The following is a 13,533-nucleotide window of genomic DNA, read 5'->3' as shown; positions in this document are numbered from 1 at the left end:
ATATATCTTATAAGTACAACATGATAACTCGAAAGTAACACATAATAATGTCAAATATATTAACTGTTGATTAATTTAAAAAACTGTGACACTAACCTCTTGTGTGTCATTTTATGTTGTTCGAAAATACTTGTAACACAAATTTTGACACAAAATCGCTTCTCCTGTAAAATTACTAAAATGGCACTTACAGTGTTATGCCTCTCAGGTACGGATATCATCATTGTTTTACCGCCATATACACGGTGTTGCAATTCACTTTTTGTTTTTTATTTTCTGCCATTTTCTATATTCTACTTTCATTAGAGAGAGTCAAATTGCTAATTTTGATATTAAAGATTTTTTTCATGTATCGATCCAAATTTACTCATGGTCTAATAAATTAGACCATGAATATAGATTAGCTAAAAATAATAAATAGGTATTTAATATTATGAAATAAATAAATCTAAATCACTCCAGTGTCACCCCTTTCTCCTACGGTTATAGCTGAACGCGTACAGATCGCGTTACAAAGTAAACGTATGCCAGTATACTTACAGTTTTGCGGTTCATTCAAAAAATTTAGCTTTAAGGCTATATTTATAATAAGACAAGACGGTCTGTGCCCCCAACTGCCGCCCAGTGAGCACCCGAGTGTATCAGGAATGTTCGATATTTAATTAAAGCTTGTTTTTGGGCGAATCTCCCTTCGCCCGCTCTTCTAGAGCCCTACGACTAAAAACAATTAAATTTTATCGCAAACAATCGGAACCCGGAATAAGCCTGTAAGAAAAACTGCCCAAACTTGCAACTACCGACGTAGAATGTGTGTGGAACGAAGCGAGTCGAATTTGGGCTGACTTACTTATGTTCCAGAATTAAATCGCTCCGTTTATAATGATTTCTTTTGTTTAAACTACTAAAAAGTACATGTTTATTGCCTGAGTTTTTAATCTTGTTATCTCAAAATATTATTTATTTGATAACATAAATTATTAATACAAATGTATGTCGGCAATTTTATCGTAATTACTGAAACACGACTTAAGTCGCGCTTTAAAGCACAAGTTAAAATGAAAATGCCCATATTATGCATTTCAAAATGTATTCAGCCATGTAAGGACCGCTTGTTTTGTACCCAACTGGACTTCGTACCAATTTCCTGACTGCTTCTAAAACCTTGTAAAATCGGGTTCAATCGAAGAAACTGCATCGTAAATATCCCCGTAACGACTTTCCACTCGCCTTGAATTGGACAGAACGTTGCAAATTGTATTCTATTCTGAACAAAACCCCTTTATTTGGCTGCAGTTGGGTCACCGCAGGGTCTGTATTCCCGTCGGTAACCAAGCGGCTAGCTTCAACATACTATTAAAAACTAGTGAGCTGTAGACCTCGCGAGCCCCCGTGGCGCCACCATTTTGAAAAATTCCCAAAAACTGAATCGAAATAATAAATCTACATAATTATTGAACCTGCTCACCAAGTTTCACGAGAATCGGTTGAGAAATGCGACCTGTAGAGGATAACGTCCGGAGACATACGAAATAATTTTTCTCCCAAGTTAAAACAAGTTCGCCTTGGCTCGGTCAATAAGTGAAAACATAATCCCCGTATCAACTGTTAAGTAGGTACTTATGGATGATTCTCTTTCGGTAGAATAGAGTGTTGCCATATTTAACTATTACGCGAGTTGATAACAGATGCTCAATAATTTTCACCTGCCTGCTCCTGACTGCCGTATGAATTGACTGCTCGAGGCATTCTAAAAGTCGAATATACCCAAGAAGGCGGCAAGTGAAAATTTCCAGTTTATACTGGTTTGCAAAGGACGATGGGAATATCAACTAGCACCATTATCTGATATCGTTCGCGTGTTGCTCTCTAATTATGCCGAGTAGCTAGTTGGCCATCGAGATATTGTTTCTAGGTGACCGTGATAACGATCTACTCGTACATGTTTATTGTCACTTCCAAGTAGTTTAGGCTGTAAATCGTTCTTAAGGAGCTTAATCTAAGAATAGCTTAATCATAACATTCAGGAAGTTTACCGATTTTGTTGTGTATATGTCGTAGTCAGATCGTATAATCCGCCGTATTACATTACGGCTAGCCGTTTTCAAAAACGGGGTCATTTTGAAATGCGACGGTTTGACTTTTAGCCGGATTGTCATTGCGATACGTTCTTCAATAAGGCGGCCTACGTTTAGCCGCATCGTACTACTACATATTTAGATTGTAGAGTGACCAGTTCTTTCGGTCGCCTACGTAACCGGAGTTTGACAATGTTTGCAATTTAATTTATTTTTACCATGGTCCCACCGCACTACATGTGTTTCTTTTCCAAAACATTTCCTTCACAACTTAAATAGACGGAGCCCCGCTTCGCGGGGCTCCTATTTCTGGGCGATTTGCCCTTCGGGCATCTGAAGCTACCTAACGAACCTAACCTACTTACCCTACCTACGCTTTTTTCCCCAAAGTGTAATGTCTTCTTGGACGTCTCACTAAATCAATAGGTAGGTAGGTTAGGTTCGTTAGGTAGCTTCAGATGCCCGAAGGGCAAACCGCTCAGAAATAGGAGCCCCGCAAAGCCCCTGAAGAAAACGCCCCTGTTTTTGAAAACGGCTAGCCGTAATGTAACACGGCGGATTATACGATCCGACTGCGACATATACAATACCTCATAACTGATAGTTTTCCTACACCAAGTTGAATGAGTTGTATCCACCAATTGATTGGATGCGAATACCGTTAGGCAATAAAACAAATCCACAATTTATCGTACACAAACACTTATTCTTCGGTAAGTTTAAAAAATAAATTGTATATTGATTGCTAAGCATTTTCAATTAGTCCTTTATAAATACGAGTAACTTTGTTTTCTTTTCTCAACATAAATCATGGGCTAACTAACTCGTACCTACATGGTAACATTCCATGGCAACACATGCTTGCCGCGTGTCGGGACATTCCTGAGGCGTCAGTATATTTGGTGACGTAGTTATACGTATAAGTAGTGTATGTACTTTGTGGGGTCACTCACAGGCAGTACAGCTAAACCATTGTGGTAGATGTTTATGTAGGTACATACATAGTATAAATGATATTTTTGTTTTTGGTTATTTTTGAATTTGCTCTAATCTAAAGGGGCCCACTGATTATCAGTCCGCCGGACGATATCAGCCTGTCAGTTGTTCGGAACTGTCAACTTTTTGTTCTTACTGACAGACTGATGTCGTCCGGCGGACTGATAATCAGTGGGCCGTTAAGGAATGCTTAGTGACAAAAGCTGCAATTTATGTCGTGTTGTTTTTAGTGGTGGCGAATGAGGTCAGCAGAGATTCTGAGGGCCCGATTCGGATTTTGAAATAGACATCTGTTAGATATCTTATAGACATCACCAAGATACGATAACTATACGTTTAAGATCTAACCTGTCAAATTTGACATTTGCGCGATTCTGGAGATACTCTTGAACGATTTTCACGAACGATATGACTTAGAGATCCAATTCACATCTAATAGATATCTAACTCTATCTAACATAAAGTGACATTGGTTGCCCGAATTGCGCTGCAAAAGAGAACTAGTTGAAATCTAAACTATAACGTATCTAGAATGGATCTAGTACGTGTCGTCTCTTGTGAATATCTTGAAGTTCGAATACGGCAGTAAGTCTTGGTAATGTTGTGTGTTGATGGTAAGGGATCAAGATTAGTATTCCCAGTGAAACCTTAAATATATCAACGTGGTGTAAACTTTGCCCGTATATTTCGGACTTTTAAGCAAGTAGAGTCAGACCGAGAAGTCTGCAGCGATTTTGATAGCCCACGCAGTGCGTCATTTTAAACGTCAAACTTCTATGAATTTATGACGTGTAAATAATACTTGCACTGCGTGGGCTATCAACATCGCTGCAGATTTTTCTTGGTCTAACTCTAGGTAGGTAGGTATTTAGTGTTGTGACACTATGAGGCGGGCTGCCGTTGTTTGACCATTAAAGAGTTCTAAAATGTCTTTAAAACTACAAATAAACTACTTTAGGTGTACCTACTTGCTCCCTATGTAATTTGATTTCTGTTAAAATTTTAGCTGCTACGTGTTATACACCAAGATTTCATTCTATCGTATACGACTAACAAAGCGTACCTACCTACAATTTAGGTACATGTACATATGTAGCTAGCAAAATGCGACAGGAATCGTAAAACCGTTGTCTGTCCGTACTTTAAACTAAATTAAACCATCATAAAGCGTCCCTGGTCCCCATAAAGGCCGGGGCCGCGAGCGGCAGCAATTTTCGTTGCATCTGTTTGTTTTCGAAGAGTTATGCTGATACGTGTATATATATATAGGTACCTATCTATGTACATGCCGATACAGTTATGTGCCAGAAGACATCTTATATACTACATCTCTTATATATAATTTCCGTAATTTATGCTACAATGATACTGTGATCATTACCCAGCGATTTGTCGAATATCGATCGACTGTTCAAGCGAAGAGAAAAAATATCTTCAGATATATTAGTGCGACCGTGGTGTTCACAGATATCTGAACAAAGACGTTAAATTGCATGTTCATATATTTTTGGGCAAGTTGGCATTGGCGTGTTAAATATCAGACAAGTTTATTTCTTTAGAATGTGAATATTTTTCATCATGATATTTACCGTATAGAATATTTTTCAAGCTTTGTCTCTTCAACATTCTTCACGTTCACTGAATTTTCGCAGTCTATTGCGTTCTTTACATGCTTTGCAGTCCGCGAATACTAGAAAATTCAATAATATGAGGCAGATACAAGAATGGAAAGCCGGTGACACGCCGGCTACGCCGTAGAGGCGTAGCAACGTGGTTTACAGCGCGTAGCGGGCGACGACCCCGCTAGCCTCTTTATTATCGCGATTATGCTCGGTAAAGGATATTATTTGTCGAGTGTTATTGTTGCTCCCCGCTCGAGGGGCCCAGGGGGTGTTTGTTTAGATTTCATTACGGGCAGAGAGCGGCGCGCGGGCGCAAACAGCTGGGAACACAACCGCGTAACGTACCCTTGCATGGACCGAGTTCATCGTAGAATAATGCTTTTTTTAGCGTGTTTTAGCGCTCTTCAAGTTTTTATCTAATTATGCAAACTTTATTCTTGACATTATAATTTCAAATGAAATGAAAAAAACATTCATTGTTTTATATTGGGAATAGCAGGGCTTAAAAATGCTTTTTAATTCTGTAAATTTTGTTCGCCTTCTTTATCTGCTGTTTCGCATTCATAATGACGCGTCGTATTGTCTAAATATAGACCAAGAAAATACACCATGTAAAACCAAAACTAAAATAAAGCCGTAAATTCTGTGCAAACTGGTTGTGCAAACCGCTTGAAAAGCGACCGAAGCACACAGTAGATATTTATATATACTCAAGACTACAACTGCACAATAAATGTTAAAAATAATTGTTTGAATAAAGTGGCTGTGGAACAGCGCATTTGTACCTATTAACTGATGTACACAGTCCAGGAAAAGCTGTCAAAAAGAAAAGTTGTATCACACTTACGATTGCGATCTTTAAATACAATAGATCGAACGTATAAAATCTATTACGGTTGAGAGATACAGATGCGTTTTCGCGCCAGTCGAAAAGATACACTCCTATACTTACTTATGTACAATACAATACTCTTTATTGCACATCTCACCATACTTGTAGTACGTACGTACTATATTTTAATATTTATTGTTTCAATTTTTGATGTACTTATGTTTCTTTCAGAAATAACTAGAAGAATGAGTCTGATGTTGGCATGTATTCCTTTTTTTTTATAAAATTAGAGATCGTAAACAAAATTTTATGGCATTCAAATTTTTGTCTTTACATCAAATCAAAAAAAGAAACTAGGTATGATTGTAGGGACCTTCTTTCCATTATCCTTATAAGTATAGAGTTTGGGCTACTAAATCCTTAACAGGTTTAATACATGAAATGTTGATCAATTAAAACTATGACTGTATGAAACCATACTTGTATTTTTAGTTATTTTGATTTTACATAATGAATTACCTCTTAAGTCGGGAAGCTAAGTTAGGATTTAATGTGATCATACAGTTTGTAGTCGGCAGTCACATGTCACCGTCACTCGGCCACGGGAAAACCATGTAACCGTCGCCCCCCGCACACCCCCGTGACGACGGTCAGGCGGTAAGAACTAAGGCCCACATAACAATGCCCAACTCTGATAACTTGGAGGGGCCCCAGATTAGAGTGGTCCTTTTTTAAATGTTTTCATGTTCATACCTCAAAATTATGAAATCGGATTAGTTGCAGGACAATATTTTTTACCATTCCGCAAGGCTTATCTAATATCACACTTTGTGAACGTGAAATTTGTACATAATTGCAGCACGATTATGATATCCACCTAAAACGTAAGTACACTAGTAACACTGCGAGCTGTAGACCGGTATAAGCTTAAAAAACGGAAAAAATATAAAATACTTACTTCAGTGCGTCATTATCACAGCGAACTCACAATCGTCTTACTTAAGTGCCATACACCCAATGGCTCTTCAGTCCTTTGTGCCAATTTTTGCCATCGAACCTGCTCACAAAATGTCTTTAAAATGAGTTAAGAAATGCGACCTTTAGAGGAGAACAGGGGGATATACGAAAGCATAACTGCCAAAGCTGAAAGAGACCTTCCAGATCCAAAACACCCTTTAAATACAAAAATCTCTGTAGATTTCACTAAATTATATTCGTAACTGAACGTTGGGTTGTAATCAACCAGTATGAAGTGGCCCTTTACGGTGCCTCTGGTCTGGCGTGCGGCATTGCAGTTCGGAGCTGAGTAGGTATCTACTAGCTCGGGCACATAAAAACATGTTGTTATTCCGTCTCGCCAGCTCTCGATCATCCGGAAAAACGGTTTCTGGGCCTTACCGCTGAAACTCGCAAGGATTCCTTCTTTACGTTGTAATGTAAGGTCTATCTTTTAATTGTGCCCAGGAACCTAACTGATACATTGGAGCAAGCTATGCAGTCACATATATTATATAAGTACCTACATTCACTTATAATTTAAACCATAAAGCTATGGTCCGATCATAGCGCTAACCCGTAGCCTGTAATTATCTACTGGCATGCAGCAATTTTTTTTTCTAACACTCTGTCATCATTCTTGTAGCATAATACTTCTACATTTGAACTATTGCTACTAATTATTTATGATCAAAATAAAAACAGGATCAGGACCCAAACGAGCGCAAAATCCAAAACGAAAACTATATTTTTCTAGAAGGGGGTACCAGACACTGAAATTCAGCCCCGTGGTAGGGCTGAAGGCTCGATGTTCTCCTGCACCCCGCGTCCCGCTCCGCGACACTCAATTTGTCCGCAAATCAAATCAAATTTAGTGGACACCTCCCCACCCCAACACGACCCGCCTCCGCCCGCACCAATTGCTCGGCCGAGCACGCCGTTGGCATGTACTCCGTCAAAAGAAAATCCTTTGGGCAATTATCGGATTTCTATTTTGAATCTCGGCCGCACCTATGTCACATGGTACATATATATTTCTTATATCGTATTATCTTAGACTATAATAAATAAAAAAGTTGCCGCGTAAGCTGAAGATGCGGGTTCGATTCCCGCCTGGGCCACCGGTGGACTTGGTCACTTTTTCTTTAGGGTATGATATTTATTTCAGTTTATAATGTCATAATTTATTAGACCAGTCATTATCAAATCCTCCAAAGTAGAAAAGCGTCCACTTTACCAACCCTTTCCGAAACATGAATGCGGTCAAACGGCCGACATGTCATCTGTCGAACGATCCACTTACCCACTCACAACGCAAACGTAAAAGCTCACCTAACGTCAAATCGGCATGTTAATTAGGCCGACGTTAAGTTGAGTGGACGCCATCGACAAGCGCATGTAGACGGCGCTCGATCAAACGGAATTATTTAAAAAGCGATTATCGCTATTTGGTCAAAAATGCTTAATTGCTGACAGATATCCGTTTATCAATTAAATATAAAATATGTCATAGACAGTGTTAGATTAATTTGTTACATACTCGTACCATGAGATATAAAATTCAACCCTTTTGGATCGGTTGAATCGGTAATATGTTTTTTTTCTCTAACATGGACATTTCCACATGAGGTTTTCCTGAAATCCATAGAACATATTACCTAGGTACTTCTTCTAAGGTTGTGTGATGGTAAAAACTTAGATATTCAAATTATACTTACATACTGTATGTATTGCTCTATTTGTCAAAGATGATGATACACAACGCCTCTTGAAGGCGATAGATGGCACAATTCAGCCGTTCTCCGACTTAAATATGTATTCATATCTTTCTGTTTGTTATGTAACTAGTATTTTATGTTTTTTGTACCACCAACAGCATATTGTTCCTATTTTATTAAATATCTCAACAACCCGAACGAAGACAACGAAAAAAACTTTTTTTTACGTAGTTTGCTATTTTAGCATGGACCACAGTGGTTGTGTTGTGTAATCCTGTTGCTAGTGACTAGCAACAGGATTACACAACATTTTGCAATCTGTTAATTTCGTGTTCTAAATTCGTGATTCAAATTAGAGCCATTCTAGCACGCTAGCGTGGTGACCGCGGCACCTGACCGAGTGACCATTAACCGGCGGAGAGAGAGCACTCCACATGGACGTTCGACAACCACGTGACGCCACGCACGTTCGGTGACGTCACAGCCGGTGACTTCCCCATTTATTGCTTCGTGATGAATATACAGCGAAATCACAGTGGATTACGGAAGGAATTAAGTAAAAGGAAGTTATGCTTTAAAACAATTAAATTAATAGTTTCAGGAAAACTAGGTACGCTGAAGATCCATAACTGGGAGAAGTCATGTTAGCTTACTTTGTTACTTTATAAAAAAATGAAATTTTAAGAGTGGTGTTTGTCTATGTAACTGATATTTACGCGTTATTCGTCGGCGATGGAAAACGAAACCGACCTAACCGCAGTAAGACAATTTCCCACTGTTATGGAAGGCCACGTAACAGTTACTTTTGTAAAAACCAGCGCCTGCGCCAATTCTTCGGATTAGGTTGCCGAAAGCAGATGCGCGCAGCGGGCTCCTGTAGAATGCAACCTGAAAAGGGCTTATATGCGAAGGAAAAGTTTGCTGCATAGTAATATGATGTTGATCAACCCCTGTATGTTCTTGGTCAAATAGTTTTAATTCAGTTTAATTTCGCGGATCTTGAATGTTTTTTTAAATCACTACCTTTGTATTTTTCAGGTCCACCCGGGCCGCCAGGCAAGCGAGGAAAGAAGGGCAAGAAGGGCGACGGTGGCGAGGCAGGGCCGCCGGTAAGTAAATCTATCGACAAACTAAACAATACACGTTAGTAGGAACTATCGAAGACACTTTGACTTACCGAATGAGTTACTACCCGTGGTGACGAGTGTTGGTAATGGGCTCGAAACGTGGGGATCGATTTTAAATTGTTTTATTTGATGAATAACTATAGCGGCAACCGTCAAACAATAAACAAATGAATTTACTAAATAATTTGTACTTATAAAGAAGGTAAGGAAACTTTGTAAGAGTAAAAAAAAAACTAGGTACGATCCTGAAATAGTTAAAGCATGCATTAAAATAAAAAGTTACGGACACCTTACTAAATTTTTTTTTAAACTACTGCAGTTTTCTCTATTCTAAAATCAGTTTTATTCTACCGAAACAGTTAAATCATGGATTAAAATAAAAAGTCACGGTCTCCTACCTAAAAAAAGAAAAAAAAAAAACTAAATACTGTAGTTTCCTCTATTCTAAAATCAGTTTGACCCTAGTCTAGTATGGTGCTTGGTGCTATGGTGGTAGGTAGGTACATAATTGCTTACTCATGTCACAAACTCGACGTAACCACTGGTTTTGTTTGACCCAAGGGTTTACTTTTAGAGAATGATTTAAGACATTAAATTCGATATTTTTGCAGTCTTCTATGGTTCAATAAATTTTAAATAAATAAGTAACCGCATGAATGTAAATGCAATTGCGGCTATTGCATTTAAATAGCAACTACACTGAAGCAATATGATTCTCGCCGCCTTAGAGAAGGCGCTTTAATTTTAGAAGCAAATGTTCGTCATAGACATGTTTTTTTTTCATGTTATTTGCTTAAGTTTATTTTCTTTCATTTGCAGGGATTAACGGGAGCACCTGGGAAAAATGGATTCCCGGTATTTATTTTGCTTAAGTTTACTTAATTTATAGTTTTGTTCTTTAAAATTATTTCTGTAAATATTTGCCATCTGATCTGTGCAATCTTGACCATTATTTATCACAGTCTATTATCTTAAATCCTGCATATTGTTTCTCTTTTTACAAGGATGAGAAGCTACTTATTTTTTCCTGTTTGAAATCCGCACATAGAATGTTAGAATCTCGATAAGCTTTATCAATATGAAAGATTGTAACCTTCAAAGATATATTAAGATGGTTTTCAGAATTTCTAACACTATATGTGCGAACACACATCAAGACACGTATTCTACTATCTGAGCCTTGTCGCATCCCACGGCGACATTCTTATTTCTAATTTCACTTTCGATGTGCGGTGTCTGTACCGGTGTGACGTTTCAGGGGAGCAAGGGCGAGAAGGGAGAACGAGGCTTCATGGTAAGCCCAGACCCCGGTGTGGCCCCTAGCATCTCCTTGCATCTACTACTAACACTTTAACCCTTAAATGCATAGTGTTGCCAAATGTCTACAAAGCATTAGACTGCTCACAGATTAAGGGTTAAACAAATTCTATTTGTTCCTGTATATTATTTCAATAGTAAAACTAATAAGTTTTCCAAATTATTACATAAATTTACGAAGTATTTTAATTTATAAAAATTACATTTGTTTATAGACGAAATGTCGGAAAACTTGGAAAAACCTGGAAGTTGATGATTTTTAGTATGTGATGTTGGGCAGATTTTTCGGGGTTTGCAATTATTTTATATTTACAAACGTTATCATAGGAACATCATAAATAGTGTACCTTTCTGATGGCAGTTAAGATTTTTCCTATACCCTTTACTAATAGCTGTATATTTCCAAAAATATGATTTAGCCTATGCAACTTTTAACACTGATTTCGCAGTGAAAATCGATGATATATTTTTTTTACTACTTTCCTAGGAACGGCAAACAATTATGTGATACATATATTAATTTCGGGCAAAAAGAAAAAATCATGCATTTAAGGGTTAAACCTATTCCACATACCTATTACCACCCTGGTAGTGCAGATCTACTTACGACTTTTCCTACTTATTTTACTAACTTAACGTTAAGAAAGTTTTTAGTGTTTGCCTACGTATTGTACTTATGTAAAAAAAATAAAAGAAAACTCGAGCCACACTCTAGTCACTTTTAGCGAAATATTAAAATTGTATCGAATTTATATTTTAGATAAATTACATGAACAATACTATCAAAGTTTACGTCTCTGTTCCAACATATGTATATATCGCGTTTGCTTATTTGAGTCTTAAGACTACTTAAGTAGGTACCTACTCAAAAATGTATCTCGCCTTTAAAGGGTCGAGCGTAAAAATTAGCTTTAGGAAGACGAAAAATAGTTAGGTAAGCATACTATAAAATGTGTATGACCCACCTCCACGTTTTAGTTTGATTTAAATATGATTACACAGTCATGGTGAACGTTAAAGGGTAGGATGAGTACCTAGTTTGTTTTATTTATTACTTCATTTACAAACAATATTTACAAAATGTTATCGGAAACGGTTGACTATATGTCAAATTATTAATGTGTAACTATGGAGAGTATTTTCCTAGACTAAATAAGCAGGCTACATAAATATAATTAGTAAAGTAAACAAAAAAGGTCCCAATCAGGTTAACCCAGAAATCTCATTAGCAAAGTTTGTTCCAACCACTCCCACTCGGGCTTTCCTAGTAATGGAACGGTTATGCCTTGTTCAAAGAACTCTTGTGAGTAGCCTTTGCAGCGAGTAAAACGCGTCGAAGCGAGGCGCGGGCTTGGATTAATTACCCCGAGTCATTGTGAATGTGGTCATGGTAGTGAATCTTGAGGAATTTTAGTATCTAGACGATAATGTGGCATAATTTATAAATATCCGGCTCCTGTACAATGTCGTACGATGAAAAAAAAAAGCATTTTCAACCTACTTTCAACAGCGTCATAGCGTCATCAGAAATAGCGTCATCATTCGTTTATGAAAGTTACTTCTAAAAGTAGTTTGTTCCTAGAAATAGTTCTCGTAATCTCAAGGCATTACCCAATGAAATTAATTACATACAAATTCAAACGATTTAACAAAAAAAAATCGTACTCACAAAATTCTTTAAATTATGGTCTTCATCAACAGTTGCTTTTCAGCAAATCGGCGTTCTCTGTGAGTGTTTGCTATATTATAAACATCCAAACATTGACAAATGTTTACTAGTCTCGAAATAATCCTCACACTACCCATCACTAGGTCTAGACCGCCGATTAAATAGACGCAAATAAACATGTTAATGATGTCCCTAGGTACCCTAAACCGCAACCCATGACAACCGAATCGTCACACGTCATGTTTGTCTAAATACCCACAATAATTTTCATGAAATTTACCGACCAGCCGGCCGGGAAAACCATAACGCATAAACTACAAAAATGTTGCGAATCACTGTTCTGTGGAAATATAAAATGTATCGATTTGCTATTTCCGTCTTTACTGGCAAATTATTTTCAGGACTGCTTTATAATGTTTAGTTTGAAAATAAAAACATAATATTTGTCTATCCTAGTAGGTATTTATTGTATTTTAATTGCTATAGCAGATGTTTACAAAAGTATTTGAAAGGAGTACGCATTTTGTGAAATAAATATTTAAACATAGAAATTATTTCCAACGCGTATCAAATTTTTTATCCGTTTGGCAAAATCATGTATCAGAGTTCCAATTCGCAGTATCTACTTGAAACTGTAGGTTATCAAAACAGTTAATAGAGATCGGTACAATCCGGCGTGAAGATCGGGATTGGAAATTGGATGTACAAGTCGGCTTTTCTAGACTAGGATGCCGTGCTTTCAGCTAGATCGTTGGAATTGTTACTGTTACTGCCCCCGACTGCATCACCTTGAACGAACCAATAATTGTGATCCGAAAGTGCGTAGTCGTCACGGATCTCGAAGTTACACTTACACTGGTTAGTCAGAGGAGAACGCTTGCTAAGTGATCGATATAAAAGCCCTGACGATAACATGTCATTGAGAGGATTGTGATTCTAGTCTCGTCGTGCGGCGCTAACTAGCCGGCCCCTGATGTTGACAGACGAGTTGATTTGCACCCTTCGGCATTTGCACCTAACAAGGAAACTGCAGAATCGTGACTTTGCTTTAGTTTACTTTCTTGATTCGTAATATTATGCTTAGTAAAAGTATGTAAAGTAGGTATTACTTTTCTTTAGGTACCGTGACATGCTGATAATACGGAACAACAATAAATGTGTAGATGTCTATCTACTCCTTC

General features: G+C 37.6%; 1 protein-coding gene across 1 annotated transcript in view; it reads left to right on the top strand.

Moving 5' to 3' along the window:
- Positions 1-13,533, top strand: part of LOC134656155 (collagen alpha chain CG42342) — a 276,941-nt gene that overhangs the window by 237,334 nt on the left and 26,074 nt on the right. Inside the window, exons 2-3 of the mRNA XM_063511683.1 lie at positions 9,278-9,348; positions 10,186-10,221. Coding sequence (XP_063367753.1) covers positions 9,278-9,348; positions 10,186-10,221 — 107 coding nt within the window. The remainder of the gene's footprint in view (positions 1-9,277; positions 9,349-10,185; positions 10,222-13,533) is intronic.

Source organism: Cydia amplana, chromosome 2, assembly GCF_948474715.1.
Source record: "Cydia amplana chromosome 2, ilCydAmpl1.1, whole genome shotgun sequence".
Lineage (NCBI taxonomy): Eukaryota > Metazoa > Arthropoda > Insecta > Lepidoptera > Tortricidae > Cydia > Cydia amplana.
The sequence above is the reverse complement of the archived record's forward strand: the minus strand, read 5'-3'. Positions and strand labels throughout refer to the sequence as shown.